Source organism: Sprattus sprattus, assembly GCF_963457725.1.
Source record: "Sprattus sprattus genome assembly, chromosome: 16".
Classification (NCBI taxonomy): Eukaryota; Metazoa; Chordata; class Actinopteri; order Clupeiformes; family Clupeidae; genus Sprattus; species Sprattus sprattus.
The window spans coordinates 16781084-16801179 of NC_137914.1; the positions used below are offsets into that span (position 1 = coordinate 16781084).

At 47.9% G+C, this 20096-nt stretch overlaps 1 protein-coding gene across 1 annotated transcript in view; it reads right to left on the bottom strand.

Annotated features, from left to right (window-relative positions):
• Positions 1 to 20096, bottom strand: part of mtor (mechanistic target of rapamycin kinase) — an 85203-nt gene that overhangs the window by 63221 nt on the left and 1886 nt on the right. Inside the window, exons 6-25 of the mRNA XM_080853704.1 lie at positions 19767 to 19901; positions 19403 to 19678; positions 18960 to 19068; positions 18649 to 18832; positions 18342 to 18470; positions 17921 to 18165; positions 17508 to 17723; positions 16859 to 17064; positions 16414 to 16536; positions 16137 to 16220; positions 15127 to 15219; positions 14215 to 14349; positions 13886 to 14015; positions 10124 to 10374; positions 9308 to 9394; positions 8138 to 8305; positions 3471 to 3583; positions 2034 to 2196; positions 999 to 1091; positions 64 to 207 (exon numbers count right to left, since the gene is read on the bottom strand). Of these exons, the coding sequence (XP_080709830.1) occupies positions 64 to 207; positions 999 to 1091; positions 2034 to 2196; positions 3471 to 3583; positions 8138 to 8305; positions 9308 to 9394; positions 10124 to 10374; positions 13886 to 14015; positions 14215 to 14349; positions 15127 to 15219; positions 16137 to 16220; positions 16414 to 16536; positions 16859 to 17064; positions 17508 to 17723; positions 17921 to 18165; positions 18342 to 18470; positions 18649 to 18832; positions 18960 to 19068; positions 19403 to 19678; positions 19767 to 19901 (3084 nt within the window). The remainder of the gene's footprint in view (positions 1 to 63; positions 208 to 998; positions 1092 to 2033; positions 2197 to 3470; positions 3584 to 8137; positions 8306 to 9307; positions 9395 to 10123; positions 10375 to 13885; positions 14016 to 14214; positions 14350 to 15126; positions 15220 to 16136; positions 16221 to 16413; positions 16537 to 16858; positions 17065 to 17507; positions 17724 to 17920; positions 18166 to 18341; positions 18471 to 18648; positions 18833 to 18959; positions 19069 to 19402; positions 19679 to 19766; positions 19902 to 20096) is intronic.

The following is a 20096-nucleotide window of genomic DNA, read 5'->3' on the forward strand; positions in this document are numbered from 1 at the left end:
GAGAGAGAGAGATAGAGAGAGAGAGAGAGAGAGAGATACAGGTGTTCTTCTGACAGTGCCTACCTTCTGCAGGGCAGTGGTGCTGACGTGCAGCTTCTTCATGGGGCCTGACTCCACCGGGCCGCTCACCGCATCACCCTGGTTACCACGCAGCTGCCGATGCTGGAAGATCAGTGGGTCCTCCTCCTCCTCGGCCAGAGTGTACCCCTGAAAACCAGCACCAACAATGAATAAATCATTTAACAAATAAATTCTCTCTCTATACATATATTTCATATATAAATAATAAATAAATGTCCAGATATTTACTTTTTTAAACAGCTGTCAGTCAAGGCCAGCCAGCGGCCCACACACAGGCAGCCCACAGGGCTTAATTAAAGCAGACCTGTGCATGGCTAACCTAAATGAGAAAACCTGCATCGGGGGACAAGCCAAACCCCAACAAACCCTCTTTTGTTCAAGCCAGCCCACGGAGATGAGATAAACTTGGGCCACATTTTTTTTCGCCTTTTGTTTTTTTTTTAGGAAAAAGAAATTATCTTGCAGTTCGCCTCTCTTCCCTGAAATGACGAAGAGAGAACTCCGGTAAGCATGCTCAAGTTGTTTGTTTTTTCGATGACTGCTTGACAGTTTGGGGGGGGGGGGGGGGGGGGGGGGGCGGGGGGGGGAGCAGGGGAGGATCATGACCAGCGTGCGAGACAGGTTAAATGCTTGTCTGGTGGAACTGGGGCCGTGGTGTGTTTTGGGCCAGAACGTGTGGGCCGGCGTGTTGGGGATACGGGCCGATGAGTAACGGAAAAGGAGAAGCCAGGGTCCCACACCTTCAAACAAGAGCTTGTTTGTTTTGGGGTGCAGGAACCCCCTTCTTTCAGCAGACGTGGATGACATCAGAGCTACTTATGCCACTTGCTGATTTTCTCTTTTCCTTCTCATGTAATGAAAAAGGGGGGAGTGGGGACGTTTTTTAGTTTAACCAAGATGAGAGGGGAGGCACTGACCTTGACGATTCGACAGATGAGGACGTCGTAACGCTGGTGGTTGATCCGGTGTTTCAGCATCACCTTGTTCACCATAGGGATGAAGATCTGGTACTGTGGGACGCAACAAACCAAACAGACAGATGAAGAGAGAGTGATGGAGAGAGAGAAAGAGAAAGAGAAAGAGAAAGAGAGACAGCATTATTTAGAGCTGGTAATGGATGATGGTAATTTATCGTAAGACTTCTGAGATTTCTTCCTAGCTCTGCCATGTGAATGCATCAATGTGTTCGAGTGTTTATCAATTATGGATGAGCATTTACAGATGTGTGTTTGTGTGTGTAAGCATATGCATTTGTGTGGGTATGCTTACGTGTGTGACGATGTGTGTGTGTGTGTGTGTGTGTGTGCACGTGCAAGCATATGCGTTTGTGTGTGTATGCTTACGTGTGTGACTGCGTGTGTGTGTCATGTCCCCCCCTCCATGTGAGTGTGTGAGGCACATGGCATGGAGCATGTGTACCCAAACACAAATGAGAGACTAGCAGTGCTCTGACAGAGGCCAATGTCTCCCTCCCGACCCCACCCCCCCCCATTTCATCTTGGGCTGTTGCTTTCATGTCTGAAGCCAGAGTGCTTAAATTCAGCCTGGTGGTTTGGGAGCTTTGGGGAGGGGGGAGGGGGGTGTTAGTGGCAGCTGATGACTTCATCTCTCTCCCTCTACCCTCTTTCTCCACCCCATCCTCTCTATTTCCATCTCTCTCACCCCTTTTCCTTTCTCTCTCTCTCTCTCTCTCTCTCTTTCATTATTCTCCATCCTCTGTTCTCTCCGTGTGCTCCATTACATCAGCGCCCTGTGCGTGGGTGCATTTGGAGGGAACGAGCGACAGGAAGTTCCACGGCGGGGGGTAACCTCATAGCTGCTGGCCCCTCCAGAGGGCATGTGCCTGAGCCTCCACTCCCCTCTTGAAAACACCCCCCAGGCTGGCGCTCAGAGTGCTGAGAACATGCCGGAATGGGGGCACAGCGTGACCAGAGCACACCTCAGAGGCTCACCTTTTTTCCAAGTTGGAAGACCAGGGAGGACAGGGTGTCCATGGCCGTGGGCCGTAGCTCTGGGGTGCCATCCAGGGTGCGAACTATGGGGTGGATGATGCGAGAGGCATAGTCGGTGAAGTCAAGGGACTCCGTGAGTCTGTCCAAGGTCTCCAAGGCAACCCTGAAGGATGAGGGAGATGGAGGGGTAAACAAAGAAAAAAAAGGAATATAGCATAAGAAAACAGCACACTCAAAAAAAATTTCGCTTTTATTTTTAAACAAAATCAAAAAACCATAACTAAATTGAGTTCGTAAATAGATATAAACTTCTGAGGTTATTTCGGCAATGTTTTCTTTGGTTGGCCAGGGATTCTTTCCTCGCTATCATCACCACATGCTAGCCTGTGGAAATCTAGGCCAAGGAACACTATAAAAACTGCTTTTGGGGGACAAATAAAACCGTGCAAAATGAAAATCGCGCCGAACCAGCGTAACAAAAACAACAACTACTGATGCACAGACAAAGCCAAGTGGAAAAGGCTCTCACAGGCAAGGTGGCTTTCAGTAGGCAGCCCTGCCTATTCATTAGACCTTGATGGCTGACGCCGATAACTGCTACCAAACCCAGGCGCCTGTTTTGGAAACATCTCTTTCAGAGCATTTTTTCTCTCCCTTCCTAAATAGATTTAACACATTTACTGTTAAAAAAGTAAAAGAGAAGAAAAAGAAAAACACACTCCCCGAGATCAAACCATACCCCTGCCTGTGCAAAGTGATTTTGCTGGGAGTAGGGTACAATACATTGGAGCCGACAGATGGGGAGCCAGCGTGGATCTGCTCCGCGCATTAGACACCGTCAGCCTCTGCGCCTGCACTCCCTCTACTGACATCGGAGGAGCCGTGTCACATGAGCCTGGCTCCCGTCAATCCACACCTCTATCGATCTCTACGCGTTTACTAGCTCCTGTGCTGAAATGCAACTCTGTGCATAAACTCCAGAGCAGACCCATCAGCGGCGGCCCGGGGCTGCCAGCAAAGGCTAAAGAGTCAACAGGGCCTGCTTTGGAGCTGCTTCTGTGTTGATTGGCATGACACGCAGCTGTCTGGGAAGAAAAGCTACAGTCCATTAAGCCATGTGTGTGCCGTGTCTGTGTCTGTTATTGAGTGCAAGGAAGGAAAAAAAAAGTAGTCATAAGGTTTGATTTAATTTACACAAAACGATCCATTTCAATGTGTAAAGGCCTACTGGGGCTTGTTCTGACAGTCTTTTGCTCTTCAGACTGCGCGAACACTTCGAACACAATGCTGCCCTTATCTTCCATCTTAACAGCTAACCAGAGGTCCAGGCCCTGGAGCAGAGCAACTCAGGAAACACGTGGGTAAATACAACAGTGATGTTCTCACTGGAGACCCCTTAGGGACCAGTCATTAAACTGGGACTGAGAGGGCACATACTTGCGAGCCTGTAAGGGAACATCTGGCGCGTCAAACAGCTTCACGATGGGGGGCAGCAGCAGATGGAGGTAGTCGTCCAGGTTGGCACCGAAGAGCTGGATGGCATTGAGGAGCTGCAGAAAGACAAACACCAAATAAGAAGAAGGCAAGTGTCCAGTGATCATGGACAGACATGGGCATCTCAAATCTCTCTTGGGGCTCTCCTTAAACGTACTGCCCAGGTGTGCTAAAGATACCACAATAAAAAAAAAATACAATGAATAGCTGCAATCCACCGGGTGCCATGAACCCGTGCTGGAAGAACACAGCTCTGTTTATCTAACTACGATGGCCAGCAGGATGACAAACATCCGGCATGTCGGCTGGAAGGTAGCTTAGACCACCACTCGTCACGGCCTCCCGAAGTGTCTGCTGACGCACTGGCAGATTTCCAGACTGCCTGCCCATCATGGTCTATCCAGATGTGGGAGCAGGGCACACTACTTTGAGTATCAGCATGCGGAGATAAAAGCGATGTGTTTTTTGCCCTCTCTGTCCCCGCAATATGAGATTGCGGAGAATAGTTGAATAATTGCGTTTGGTCTGCTAGATTAGCCTGCGGTACACCGTGTGCGAGGGGCTGATATTTTATCTGCTTCTCGGAGTGCCTTTCCTCCACTTTGACGGAATGTGATTGAGGAGCGCAGGGAGTCTCCAATATTCCTGTTCTAACTTTGAAGTGCAGAGCAAGATTCTCTTCCCAAACCACTATCTGGCCCATGCCCCAAGCTGCATTTTTTTTCTTTTATGAAAAAAGCCACAAGACGTCTTAATCCTCGCTTCGAGGAACACCACCATGAAATGAACGCTTATTCGGGCATCGCAGGGAAAAAGCGCAGATAAACATTTCAAAGCGAAGGAAGGCAAAGATGGGAGAGGTCACTGCTTTCAGACTACAAAGTATCGAGGAGGAGGCTTGAATTCCTGAGGGCATCACACACATGTGGTCTCTAGTGCTAGTCAACATGAGCACATCTCTCGTCAGCGCCATCCTTTCCTCGTGGGTGGGAAAGTAGTTTATTCATCTCACAAAACACAAATGCTCTCATTGAGAGCGAACCGTTCCCAGAAGGTTTCCAGTTGCGCGAAAACATCCTCTCGGCTGCCGGATCCGTGCTTAATGCATCACAGTGTAACAGGAGGTGTCTCCAAAAGTGGTTTGGACAGTTTGGGTTTCGTGTTGGGAGAACCACAAATGTTTGCATACATTTGGTATTTGGCATCATGTGGGAAGCGTGGAAACATGTGTTTTCGGGTGAGGCTGCACACAAAATACAATTATTGGGTTATCACAAGGCTTCCACAGAGGGAAAGCAGAGACGGTTGGAAAAATTGAGAGGGGGGGGATAACAAAATTAAGCCAGGCCCTGAACTGGCAGCGAGAGTCACGCCGGTGTAATGCGCACCAGTGCATTCACCTGGTTTCATTTTTTGAGAGCGCTAGCGTGGCAGTGAAACAGCAGTGACCAAGCCGTGAGATCATCGGAAGCACCTCAGGTGAACTAGGCAGCCCTGGTTCCACCAATGGGTGAACAAGCAGGCTGGGAGGCTGAGAGGCTGAGGCCTGCACCCCTATCCTCCTTCAATTAGGACCAGGTGCTGAAGACCAACACTACATACCAACACTATTTTCCATTGCTTAAAATGACAACTTTGCTCCGTTGACAAGTCTGTCAAATATGTTATAACTTTATTTTGTTTATTTTAAAGGGAATCAACAACACAATCCAACTAATGTACTTTTTTTTTTAACTTTTTGAGACCCTAATATAATAGAATACAGCCGCGGAAAAAATTAAGAGACCACTTCAAAATTATCAGTTTCTCTGGTTTTACTATTTATTGGTATGTGTTAAAGTAAAATGTACATTTTAGTTTTATTCTATAACCTACTGGCAACATTCCTACCAAATAAAAATATTGTCATTTAGATCATTTATTTGCAGAAAAATGACAATTGGTCAAAATAGCAAAAAAGATGCAGTGTCTTCAGATCTCGAATAATGCAAAGAAAACAAGCTCATATTCACTTTTAAACTACACAATACTAATGCTTTAACTTAGGAAGAGTTCAGAAATCAATATTTGGTGGAATAACCTTGATTTAAAATCACAACTTTCATGTGTCTTGGCATGCTCTCCACCAGTCTTTCACATTGCCGTTGGGTGACTTTATGCTACTCCTGGCGCAAGAATTCAAGCAGCTCGGCTTCTTTTCATGGCTTGTGACCATCCATCTTCCTCTTGATCACATTTCAGAGTTTTTTTTATGGGATTCAGGTCTCGAAATTGGGCTGGCCATGACAGGGTCCTGATCTGGTGATACTCCATCCACACCTTTACTGGCCTGGCTGTGTGGCATGGAGCATTGCCCTGCTGGAAAAAACACTTCTCAGAGTTGGGGAACATTGTCAGAGCAAAAGGAAGCAAGTTTTTCTTCCGGGACAACGTTGTACTTTGCCTGGCTGAGGTTTGTAAAAGACCATAAGGATTGAACCAAAGCGGACTGGAGGGTCTCCTAGTTGGTCTTCTCTGATGAGTCCAATTTTCAGCTTTGCCCAACACATGGTCGTCTGATGGTTAGACGAAGACCTGGAGAGGCCTACAAGCCACAGAGTCTTGCACCTACTGTGAAATTGGACTCATCAGAGAAGACCAACTAGGAGACCCTCCAGTCGGCTTTGGTTCAATCCTTATGGTCTTTTACAAACCTCAGCCAGGCAAAGTACAACGTTGTCCCGGAAGAAAAACTTGCTTCCTTTTGCTCTGACAATGTTCCCCAACTCTGAGAAGTGTTTTTTCCAGCAGTGCAATGCTCCATGCCACACAGCCAGGCCAGTAAAGGTGTGGATGGAGTATCACCAGATCAGGACCCTGTCATGGCCAGCCCAATTTCGAGACCTGAATCCCATAAAAAAACCTCTGAAATGTGATCAAGAGGAAGATGGATGGTCACAAGCCATGAAAAGAAGCCGAGCTGCTTGAATTCTTGCGCCAGGAGTAGCATAAAGTCACCCAACGGCAATGTGAAAGACTGGTGGAGAGCATGCCAAGACACATGAAAGTTGTGATTTTAAATCAAGGTTATTCCACCAAATATTGATTTCTGAACTCTTCCTAAGTTAAAGCATTAGTATTGTGTAGTTTAAAAATGAATATGAGCTTGTTTTCTTTGCATTATTCGAGATCTGAAGACACTGCATCTTTTTTGCTATTTTGACCAATTGTCATTTTTCTGCAAATAAATGATCTAAATGACGATATTTTTATTTGAAATTTGGTAGGAATGTTGCCAGTAGGTTATAGAATAAAACTAAAATGTACATTTTACTTTAACACATACCAATAAATAGTAAAACCAGAGAAACTGATCATTTTGAAGTGGTCTCTTAATTTTTTCCGCGGCTGTATATACAGAACACACTTGTTAAAGGGATTGATTTGATTTGCCAACTTAATTTGATTAAGTTGATTCACGCTATGTCCTGATTAACATGGGGTCCCATGTAGATCATACACAATTTTGGCATGAAGACAAATTCCAATAATTGAAAGTGAGCGGGCTTCCATGTACCAATGATATACTGTATATGCATCCGTGTACCATAGATACGCCTGTACAGGAGAACTAAAGAGTACCTCAGGGCAGTTCTGCTCGCTCTCAGCTGCTAATAATTTAAGGGGTAATACAGTAATCTACTGGGCTGGCTTTTCAGAGAAAGTTCAGTTAGAAAGTCTGTGCTGTTTTCTCAAAGAGCTACAGTGACCTTGATGCTATTGTACACAGCATTTATGTAGCCAAACACATCAGGCACCGATCTGGTTAATGTATACGGCCCATGAGAGGTGTAATGCCAGGGGACAGTAGACGACGTGTGAAAATATACATATATTTACCAAAAACATACACCACACCATCACACGTTTGCAGCCAAGTGAACAAAAGCAGAACCGTTGAGATTTTCTCAACCCACATACATCCTCGCAAACGATGATCATTATTGTTTGAATATGTATTTTATTCATGTGCTGATGGGAACGATTAAGAACTCTTCTGGTTTCCTGTCAAGGCAAGCAGGACCCCCGGGGGCCCCACCTGACCCACTAACTGAAGTATGAACGTTGTCTGATTAAGCATAAACACTGGGCACTGTCTGGTCTGTCTCCACACAATCAGATTTGAATTTCTCATTGATTCCATGTGCTTCTCCATGCAAAGGGACAGAGATGTGGCGGCGGTCCAGATGAACCATTACGTGATGACCCAGATAACTATAAAGGATTCTCAGTGCTTTTAGTCATCAGGGCTGACGGCCAGCATTGCCCAAGAGATTGGCCACATGGACTGACTGGATCGCTGCACAAAATCGTTCTTGCCCTCACGCATTTGTTGTTAGAAAGTTTCTTCTGAACTCTGGGTGTGAGGCCTGGTTCCCTGTGTGCGTCCACAGTGACAGTAACACTTTTGAAACCGTGTGGCTAAAAACCATAAAACCCAGTTTGTAAAATGTGATAGTGGGTATGTGGTGTCCAGAATCAACTTGACACGTGTCAGAAGATCAAAATGAAAAAAATGATCAAAAAACTTGACACGTGTCAGAGGGGGAACAAAAACACACAGCGCTTACCTTGATGGTGACGCTTCGGCCTGTGCTGTTGTCATGCATGAAGACCCGCAGCATGTGTGGGATAAGCTGGGGCAGGTACAGCTTGAACTCTCCTCCCAGAGCCACCACTATCTGCTCGATCAGCAGGATGATGGTGTTCTGCATGGGGTTGTTGGGCGTCCAGTACTCCTACATGGATGATAACAGATCGATGTGTCACACAAAATGTACCAACGCAGCCAAGGATAAGTAAAGTAGAATAACAGACAGTCAGAGATATTATCTAGTTTCCACAAAAATCTTCATCATATTAATGAGGGTATAGAGTTTGACCCAGATTCGAGGCTTGGATGGCCTAAGCGAGGGCCCAAAGCACTTTAAAGGGTCGAAGTACAGCCAAAAGTCCCGTGACCAAGAACGCTACCTCATCCGGCACCCCTGAAAATGATCAATAGAAAGCCAGGTGGACTTTCCCAGAAGTGGGTCAAACTGTGCTTCTTAGCCGCGCAGCACGACGCTTGAGGCATGGACAGTTAAGTGGCTTTACAGGCCTCCGACCGGCAGCCAGACACGGGAAAAACGGGGATTAGCGTCCATCTACCTGACACCGCTTTAGAGGGACTCGGCCTCAGGGACTATACTGTCTGCCATTCGCGGGGCCTGGTCGCAGTTAGAGGGTGACCGCATGTGGAAAAAGTGACTGTTGCACCTCATAAATGTGGCCCATTCCGCCTGAGACTGAGGAGCGGTGGCACGACGGGGAGCCGCTCCTGTGCCTGCAGGCCTCAAACCCCAATTCTGTTGCTCTGGAAAGCATTATTAGCAGCCGGTGGCATTTTACATACAGTGCTCAATGACTATTCCTTTTGCTGATCTGGAAGCAAGAAGTACAGGGGAGGGGGGGGGGGGGAGAAAGAATCTCTTTGTCTCACTACGACCAGCAAAAACACTGCTGTGGCCTTCAGCACAAGTCAACCAAGGAAGCACAGGGCAGTGATCCCGTAGGCTGTGGGTGAGAAGGGCTATAAAGTTTCATCCTGGCAGCCATAGCAGAGCAGAATAGTTTTGCTCCAGCTGATCAATGCTTCGTGGCACAAGGCTGAGTTGATTTAGAAGCACTGAGAAACAGACGGCAAAAAAAAAGTTGGGGGCACAGGGAGAGGACGGAGGATGGGCAAGGGGTTCACTTACTCTGATGAGGGTGAAGATGTCGTCCATGTAGGGTCGGATGTGGATCTTGACGAAGCACACCACCATCCCCATCTGCTGGAAGAGGAACTGTGGGGCGAGGAGGGGGAGTTCATACAGAGAGAGAGAGAGAGAGAGAGACAGAGAACAGGTGTGACCCAAAAGATTTTGGAATTTTTGAAGGTCAACCCCAGTTCATGAAACCAGAACCATCGCGAGATCTGTGCCTTCTGAGCGGGCCGGTGGACTGGACTGTGCTCTGGTTCTGATCTCACACAACTGGGGCAGGACCGACAAACACGCAACAGGGCCAGGATGCTTGGGTTTCGGTGCATGCTGACCGCATCAATACAAACCCAGGGTTATTTTCCGTGCTTATCAGTATGAGCTGTAACACTTCCAGATCTGGCTTGGAGCTAAAACTATCATGAAGGGTCTGGGTCAGCTACTTTAGCAGCAGGGAATGGTTCTGGAAAGATACTGACTCACTTTAATCTCATTTGACTCCGGTTTCAATTCAATTTAATACAGTCAAACTTGGTGAGAGCTGTGGTAACAAATCAATTTGATGTTTACATATCTTGCATTTTGAATTTAACTAAATCCAGGTCTTATCCACACTTGCCTTTTGAAGGCAGCATGCATGATAACGAGAGAGTACAGTCCTGTATCATTAGAGGAAATCACACAAGACCTAAGACTTTAATAAAGAGAAATAGATTTTTATCAAATATGTTTGTCTTCATCTAAAACATATGCTATACATTGTACCCGTATATCAACTTTACACTGGAGGGGGAATAAAAACAAGTGTGTTACCTCTCGTATGCTGGCGTCACACACACGGATGACGTTGAGGAAGGTGGGCATGACCTGCGGCAGGAACTGCACACACTTGAGGCCCAGCGACTTGAAGATGAAGGTGACGGCCTGCACCACCATGGTGTGGTGGTTGGAGAGCGACGGGTCCCGCAGGATGCGCATTAGTGTCACTATGGCAACCGCTGGGTAGAACTCGTCCAGCGGGAGGTTGCCCATGTTAACCAGCATCTCACTGGTGCTGTAGTCAGCTACAGAAACACACACACACACACACACACACACACACACACACACACACACACACACACACACACACAACCATTACAAAACCTCTCAAGCCCAAGAGAAAATAACTCACTAAATATAGGGGCACAATGCATTATCCATCGAATTCAGACAATAGCCTTTGTGGCTCCGGGAATAGGCAGAGTGTAGAGTGACCTCAAGGTTAAACGATTCCGCTGTAACCTTGAGGACATGTATGACTGAGCTGAGTGCTGCTTTGTGGGGGTTTATACATGGTTTTATTTCACAGGCTGATAAAAGCACACGGTCACCCCAGCAGCTCCTGGAGTGCACACACGTTTACAGGGCCACTCAGAAGGCTGATGGAGTGAGTGAGTGAGGGAGAGTGAGGGAAGGAGAGAGAGAGTAAGAGGCAGAGAGGGGGATAGAGCGATGTCTGGAGTTTCAGTTTTCACAGTCCCCTGCATGGGGGAGTCAGCTGCAGCCCCATAAACCCATTGACAGTGAAAGCGCCCACTCACTAACCTGCTCCCTTTTTTATCGTCTACTGTAGGGGATATGACAGACACAACACCTGGGCTTCGCTCCGCAGGTTTGTCCAATTCCATCACCAGGGATCTATCTGAACCCTGTCATCCTCTCATGGAATAACGGTCATGTTCGTTCCTGTCCAAATCTCTGCTGCATATTTTTCCAGCCAGTGACAGGTTGCTAGGGTTCGTCAAATCCCCCCCCCCCGGTGAAATACGTCATGGCGCTACAATCAGATCTAATCAGAAGCTGCAATCCATTTCAAGTTAGGTTTTTTCCACTCCTTTTTGGAAGGAAGTCCTGTTCCATTCAAGTGTTTTCATTTTCCCAAGCATATCGCAACACACAATTACATAAAAAAGGAGCAGCCAGAGAGACAGACACCAAGCCTGACCCGAGTTTTAGACACGTTTGAAACAATGCTGTCCAACGTGAGGATGCTTTCAAATTGACATTTCGTTTATAGATAGCAACACCAACATACAAAGTGTTTACAAAATAATGAATATTCAAATATATAGACACAGTAGAAGAACAGTACTGTGTTTACATAGAATTACTCCCCTCAATACACAACCTCCCAAACGTTTCTGGCACTGAATGTGGGTATATTTCTTCAGAAGGGTTGGTAAATGCAGAGGGGGAATCACAAGGGGTTAAATCCTCCTTTCCACTTTCTACAGTACTGGTGAGGTAATAAACACATAACATCATGCATGTCAAGGGGACCGGCCATTTGCGGCTTCCGAATCGTCCAGACATGGGAGGGCCTTGTGGTCTAAAGAGAGAACCTGCTTCCTGAGGTAGTAAACTTTACTAGATGGGGGGTGGGGGGGGTGGGGGGGAAACACATGTGACACATCGGGGCCTGTAAACCTGTACCGTCATCCCTGCAGCCTTTCATCTGTACCTCATACCCACAGAAAACCACCCCAAAAAACATCCCGCGCTGCAACTTTGACGAGCCTCTGGGTTTTGATGTCGGGCAATAAGCGATGTCTAGTGTTGTAACGCCTGGTCTGGTAGCACGAGACGTTGGGCTCAGTAAATAAAGACTAGGAGGCCTCGATTCCCAGCTCCTCATTTTACACACAGGCCAGAGAACATTGGCCACAAGGGTGCTGTGGATGAGGCGAGATGGACGGTGAGAAATGGAAGCACTGACAGACGGAAAAAACCCAGGTGGGAGAGAAGGGAGAAACAGGGACATAAAGAAAGCACGAGAGAGAACGAGAGAAAGGGAGAAACAGAGGGAAGAGAGAGACGAAGATAGAAATTAACAGAGCCAGAGAAAGAGAGACAGTAAAGGAGAGTTTCCTTCAAACAAACCCAAACCCCAAATAACTACCGAGACAGCCACAGTCGCCAGCCCCACTACATTGGTGGTCGTCTGGCGCACCACTGCCGAACTGAGGGCCCGACCGCAGGTAAACGGCATCTGAGAGCGAGGACGCCGTTTGTGATAAGTGAGATCAGCAGCACTTCCTGACCGGACATGACTCCCGGAGGGGTCGGCCGCAGACAGTCCAGGATGTTTCACTGGAGGGGGCAGCACCGCTCTCCATGAAGCCGCCAGGATAAACCCCGATACCTCACAGAACCAGAAGTCCTATAGATATTCTTGCTGTGGTTTTGACGATGGATATTCACCCCCTTGTTTGCCATCTCAGTGGTAATGCTTAGCAGTTGGTCCCTGTGCTCGGCGGATCGGATGAGGTGAGAAGCAGCTCTCAGCCAGGCCTCTCATCTCTTCCCCTTTTCTTTTCCCCCTCTCTAATTTGGTTTCTCACTCATTCCCTCTCTCTCTTTCTTCTCCTCATTCATTCCCTCTCTCTCTCTCCATGGCTGTTAAGAGTGTGCCGGAGCAGGGACTGACATTCATCACAAGGTGCTGTGTGGCAGCCAGACCCAGATGCAGCCGCTACTGCTGCTCCAGACGCTGACCCCCGCGCTGAAACTCCATCCCTCCGTGGGGAGAGATACATTGCTTCCTGCCTCAGGGCCCCCTCTTTTTAAGGGGACCACGCTGCTAAAACTATTAGCGGGCTTTACGCTCCCTATGCTCCACACTGCCAATCGGACCAACTCTGAGAGTTTCAAAGCCCGAGCTGCAACTCAACCAGAACCTCAGTCGACCCAATTCCACTGGTAAGGTGTCCCCCTCCTCTGAAATGGTCTGTTTGCCAGAGCTGTGGTTAGTCAAATTGGGGCCCATAACCAAAACAGGCCTTTGTCGCGTGATTGGATGACTAATACATTGCAGTACCTGAGAAAAAAAACTATGCATCTCAGGCTCTGGCGTGTATTCGGCTCAGGCATGTGTTTTCAATCAGGTGTCGTGATTAGGTTCTGGATTGGCGTTTTGGCACACACAACGCTGGTCATGCCTGATCCAGAGCAGAGGCCCAAAGAGCCTGTGTGTCTGGGCCTTCAGGGCAGAAGAATAAACAATTAATCTGGCTGAGTGCAGGAGCGGGGGACGGCTTCGCGAGGGAAAACTGGGAATTGACCTCTGATGAGAGAACAGCTCTGATCCAGCAGTAATCCCAGAGGCCTAACACACACACACACACACACACACACACACACACACACACACACACACACACACACACACACACACCTGGGAGAAGTAGGGGACAGGTTTCTACTAGAGGCTTAGATTTGAATAATGGCTGGGATTTCATGGGAACTTATATCGTTGTTGACATAGCAACTCCATAGACTCGGACTTGGGAGAATTAGGAGAGGACAGGTCGTTACGTGCCATTGTGATTCAGCCCTTTTTGACATCGTTGTTGACAACATTGTAACCCCATAGACTCGGACTGGGGAGAATTAAGGGAGGACAGGTCTTTACTTGTCATTGAGATTCAGCCTATTTTGGTGGAGAGGTTGAAGATAAAGGCATGTCAGACAGGAATTGGGTGTGTGTGTTCAGGCCAGACAAAGGGCGAGGGTTGAGGGTGTGACAAAACTTACCAGAGTCTTGGCTGGATTTTGACTCCGAGAGACTGACAGCAGAGGCGTCACGGGATTGGTCGATCATGCCAATGTTGACCTTGTGCTTGTAGGGGTCAAGTGCTCCCAGAAGCCCCAGCACACGAATAGCCTGAGGGACACCACATAAACCAGGGTGGACAGGTGTCAAATCTTTCAAGGTTTCTCCCCATTTCTTCCTAGCACTACCACCATCTCTGCAGCATGGGTCAGTGACTTAAATTGATAGGTTGATACCCTTGACATAGTCTGTTATGACAACGATGTATTAACACTGCTAGCAGATGAAGCTACAAAATGCAAGTAAGCACCTCTCTCCTGATTCCTTGGTTCTGCTCCGTCTTCAGGAAATTCAGCAGCACCTCCAGAAGCGAGGGGTACTTCCTGTACGGCTCCACCACATAACCAGTGCTGGCCACCTGTTGACCTAGGGTCCACAGCGCCACCTGGTGGTAGAAAACATTAGTGTCACAGGTCAGCTGCATATTCCATCTCTAGCGTCTCCTTAATTTAAACAAAATGTAATAATGAGTCATTATTTTTTTTGTTTAATGTCCAAGTAATGTAATCAAGTAATGTCCACACGTTGGCATGAGAGCTGAACAAGAATTCCTAGTTGAGAGAATGCAAACTTGCCTCTTGACAAAGAGATTGACTTCACAGTCACAAAGTGGTTTAGGCTTGAATTACTTGGACTTCTGGTGGACACTCGTACGACTCAAAGCACTTAAATCACCAGGACCTTATAACTCTCCTGATGACAATAGCAGGGTCCCAACAAAGGATCTTGAACACTGCTAGGAATGTGTGGATTCAAACAGGGACACTGGAGATCCCTGGGTCACTGCAGTGGCAACCACTTGGATTTCATAGTTCCACGCTTGACAGCTTGGTGGGACCCATGAAATACAGCAATGGTCCTCAGCCAGCGTTTTCATACAGCATTTGGACATTTTTTAAAGAGGGAGAAGTAACTTACCAGCTATGAAATACTAAAATACACAGAAAAGCTTTTTAAAAAAGGCGTGCAGATTTAGATTTATAACCGGAGGCTCTGTGCTGGGAACCGGGAAAGATGCAGCACTCCAAAAAATATGATTTAGAGAGGTGAGGGGCTCTTAGGTTCCCAAATGCACTTCACACTCCTCCTATAAAGACTCAGAAATGTCTAAATAGCGTGGTGTCGGGGAGCCGGATCATGGACGGGGGCAAGGGGAGCATACCTGTCTCTTGGCCAGGGAGGAGGAGTCCTGCAGCATGTCCATGATGATGGGGAACAGCTCGTCCATCCACTTCCTCATCTCCAGCCCGCTAACCTGGAAAACACAACAGCCTAGTTCACAGACCCTCAGCATCCAGGCACACAGCTTAACCCAGAAGGCAAAGCATAGAAGCGGCCCTGCTTCTGTATCCTCTCATAACATCAACCCTGATTTGACGGCACTCCAAGCCATCCAAGCTGCATAGTGTTCTCTCACCTTGGGTGTGCAGATTTTTGCATCAAGCCAATGTTACCGAGGTCATGGGGAGACTACATACATCGACCTATACCGTGGCTTACGCTGGTAGAGTAAAAGCATTTCCTTACTTAAAACATTGTTTTACAATGTTTAATTTCCTAAGTAACTGTACATAAATGTTCCTTAAAGATGTAGTCCACAATTCGGTTTCAGTTTTGCAAGAGGTTGTTGACATTTGTACTCAAAAGCCAATCAAATTACACCCCTCCCTTCTGTGCTACTGAAGCACGTATTGATTGGCTGGGATTGTTCGGTCCAGGCCAATTTGTTCCTCATTTACAGCCAGTACTGTGTACTGACACCAGAGTTTTTTGGGAGTGCAAACACTGTATGGGATTAGAATTGCGGACTCCACCTTTTAGCATGTTCCACCTGTTCTCCCTGAATGCATCCTTCTCCCTGCTCCGCCTACTCTCCGTCAGCTCCTCTCCTCAGCTCTACCTGTCTTTGGTCTGTCTGGCCACAGACGCTCCCTACTCTGGCATCTCCTGCACTGCCTCGTCGCTGCACTGTTAGCCTGCCTCTAAGCCTGCCCTCCTGCCTCCTGGCTGCTGCAAGGCCGTAGTTCCCCTGATGAAGAGCACAGCTAATGAGTGAGTTCACACACACTGACATCCATACACACACACACACACACACACACATACACACACACACACACGGTAAAACCCACAGAAAAGTTATACAGCCGTGTGAAGGCCACCGTCACTAACCTGAGCCAGCTCCCCAATGGTGGCCAGCACACTGATAACCACTCCCGGGTTGGGGTCTGTGTCCTTCAGCTTCAAGATGAGAGCCTGGAAGACCACCAGAAGATTAGACACCAATGTAAATGCCCTTAATGGAATGTGATCGATTCATTCTAATTTAGCAGGCAAAGACGATCCTCTCAGAGACATAATTACACATAGTTATGCTAGTCCTAGTGCAGTACATAGTCCATTTTATTTACTCAATCTTATTCTTCCACGCACAAAGGTGAGGGGATACCTTAAGGATGGGCTCCATGTAGGGGCGGATGAGGCGTGGGGCGTTGGACACCAGGTGGCCCAGCATGCGGGCGCTCTGCTCCTTGTTGCGGCCCACGCCACTGTGCTCCAGCTCCGTCAGGATCTGCAGAATCAGCCAGCACAAACTTAACACATGCCATATGGATGCCTGCTACATGAGGACAGGGGCTTATGGTCGCCCCCTTACCATAAAATGAGAAGATTGCTGTCCACCCCCTCCCCCTACTGTCCTTTAAAGTATCATTTAGTATCTGTCTGAGGTTCTTAAATTGAAAGTTCTGCCAACAAGAATCTCCATATAAAATAAATGTATTTATTTGAACTGCGAGGTCTTGAACTGAAATGCTGAGAAGTGACTGCCATCTGCTGGTGGATGGCATGTAATGCATGCAGTGGCAAAATTAGCTGCTTTTTATTAGGCCAACCTGGATAAGCATCTTGCGCAGGAAGGGCATGACGAAGGCGGGGTTCATGCTGCTGAGGCGGCCAATGGTGCAGATGGCGAGCTCACGGATCTCAAACACCTCGTCGTTCAGGGCCACGAACAGCGCCTGCAGGTTCTCCGCCTGCGCCAGGTGGGCGTCGAAGCGCTCGTCCAGCGAGGCCAGCACGCAGTAGCGGATGTCAGGGTCTAAACCGGAGGAACAGGAACAGAGACAGGTGAGTGGTGCGGAGTGTGTTGTGTAAATGGCGCTCCAGAGTAAACGTAAACATAGGGCAAAGACTCTGTGTATGAGACAACACTGACAGGGTTGATGCCATACGCTAATGGCAACACACACAGTCAGCAGTCTGTGGGAAAACTATAGGCTATTGGGTTATGTTATGGTCATTCACAAAATCTACACCGAAAATAACGGACACCATGAAAGAAAAGCATAACTCTGTTTCAGACTAGTTCAGGCACCAACTAAAACAAGAAACAACTGACAGAAGATGATGAAAATGAAGCCTTTGAGAGGCGATGCAGTACGGCTTTTGCAACACTTGACATGGTGAAACGCCCACGTGTCAGCGGGTGTGTGAATTATAACAGCCGTCTGGCCACCCTGCCCCATCTCTCCGGGGCCTCACCTGGGTCAGTGATGCCCACCACCAGCAGCTTGCTGAGCACGTCAGCCACCACCTGCACGGCCGTCTGGCTGACCACGTGCCCGTGGCCGCTGATCAGGTGGATGGAGGGCGTGAGCAGGCGCGAGCAGGTGCGCGCCGCCTCCATGCGGATCTCCTTGTGCTCGCTGTTCAGGAAGTGGTCAGCGCAGTGGCGCACAAACTGGGTCAGGGAATGTCCTGCAGAGAGAGAGAGACAAGAACCTGAGCCATGACGGACACAGTTTGAGGACAAAAGTCCAAAAGTGTGACTTTTCTTCATTTTGAATATTTTTGGTCTTGAAAATACTTTCTTTGGTCCTAAACATGTTATAGTTGGAATGACACAAAATGTTCATTATAAGGTTGACCCAAAGGTGTTGTGTAACTTATCTCACCTTCAAACTCAAAGCTGCCGAGTGTCCTCAGGGCCAGGGTGATACTACCCACGTCGCTGGCCTCGGGAATGTTGGTGAGGCTAGGCGAGGCCAGCTGGTGTGCCAGGCCCTTGGGCATGCCCGGGTGGCGCAGGGGCTTGTGCATCAGCACCAGCGAGAGCATCTTCAGCAGTCCGTCCTGGATGTCCTTCTTGAGCTGAGGGATCTGACGGCTCAGGTCATACAGCACTGCAGTCAAAGCTGGGCTGTATGGGAGAGGGGGGGGGGGGTTAACATAATCATTATTCTAACACTGCCCTCTGACCAGGGAGTGGCACCACCAGATAACTTATCATTAAAATAAAGTATTTATTTAGTATCATCCTTAATCATATTTTTATTGTGAATTGGCTGTGAGAAACTGATCCAAACATGGTCTCACCTCAGTCCAACTGCCAGCATTGGCTCCAGCAGCTCTTTGATGTCCTGCTGGATGACGGGGCCCATAGCCCTGGACAGCATGCTGATGCAGGTGAACACAGTGGCATCCACCTGCATAGTCTTCTGTCTCCTGCTCAGTTCATGAAGAAAAGGGTCAGTCTCTAATTACTCATGCTAAAATAATAGTCCTCCTTAACCACGTCAAGCACACAAGGCCATTGAAACAACAAACAATATGCTCACTTTGGCCGCACATATACTAAACTTGTATCGATACAGGCACAACAAACAATAATAAGGTACATTACTTGTGGGCAAAGTCCTTGGGAGGTAAAGCAGCTTTAATGATCTCCAGAATCTTAGAGAGGTAAGGCTGGATCTCCGTCCTCACGGCCACCACCAGGAGTCCCAGGGCCTGGAAGGCAGCTGTGCGCTCCCTCTCCTTCTTCAGGCAGCCCAGCAGGTGGCCCATGGTGTCTGACAGGTACTGATCTGTTGGGTACAGAGAAAAACCTTGCATTACCACCTGGAGGAGGTGTCCTTCGACAACAGCTGATTCAAGTTGTGAAGTTTGTTTTTATAATAGATGCCTTGAACATGACAATCAAGTAGACTTTACCAGTGAAAGTGTTAGGCTGGAAGGCAGCAAGCCGTGGAAGCAGGTTGAGAATGGTCATCTGAATCAGAGGGTTCTTACTGGTCCTGTACTTCAGCACCCAGCGACACACCTGAGGAGACAAGAACCACTCAGCAACCACTACACCTTTACAATACATCTTTTTCTGTGTGCAAAAACAAGCTGCCAGACCAGGAAGGCAAGAAAGGCTCTACCAAAAAGACATTACATCAGTAACACATGCCACATTCAGTTGCACCATATTTAACATCAGTCACTAACTTCATTTCATCAGTCACTAACTTTCATTTTCACGTTACTGGTTGTGAAAATGCTATGCGATACAATTTGAGTTACTGCTGGGAAAGGCTGGAAGTGTCTGGAGAAGTATCACTAGCATTCCACACACATACCACAGTCACGTAGTTCACAGTAGATTAGCTTACCTGGTCGAATCGCTCCTCCATAAGCTCGCGGCAGTAGCGGCTCTCCACCAGCGTGTTCTTGGAGGCGACGGGCGCAGCCCCGAAACTAAGGAAGCCCTGTGGAGTGCTGTATCCCAGCAGGCCCAGCAGGGCGTTGGACTGCTGCGGCTGCACCGACTGGAAGCTGGTGAAGGGCGTGATGTGCCGCGGCTTGGTTCCAAACCCCATCATTTCCTTGCAGTACTTGTCGTGCACCAGCTGCTGTTGCGTGATCTCCTCCATCTCCTCGCGCATACGCTGGGGAGGCGGTCAACAGGAGCATGGTCACATATTGAAAATGGAAACGACACTTCCAGAAAACTACAGGTTTTGCGTCCAGTCTCACCTCTCCCTCCATGCTGCTGATGCGAACTAGCTCATTGAGGATCAGGAGGGCACCGTGCACACGGTCATCCCTGTTCATCCCCTTCTCTTTGGCCAGGGTCTCGTCAAAGCCTTTCTCAGCCTCCTCAAAGGTTTGCTACAGCAAGAAAAGGAAGAAATCAGACATCAAACTATTTCTGTTTTGGCTGAATTAGGCCTATAACTTTTAACATTAAAATAAGGGTCAGTGTTATAAGCACTTTGTTCAATATTCCTAAACTCAAGATTTATGGCAGTCGTACTACAGACTGGCCCCTAAATCGTGTCTGTCCCATGTGAGAGATATGATGGG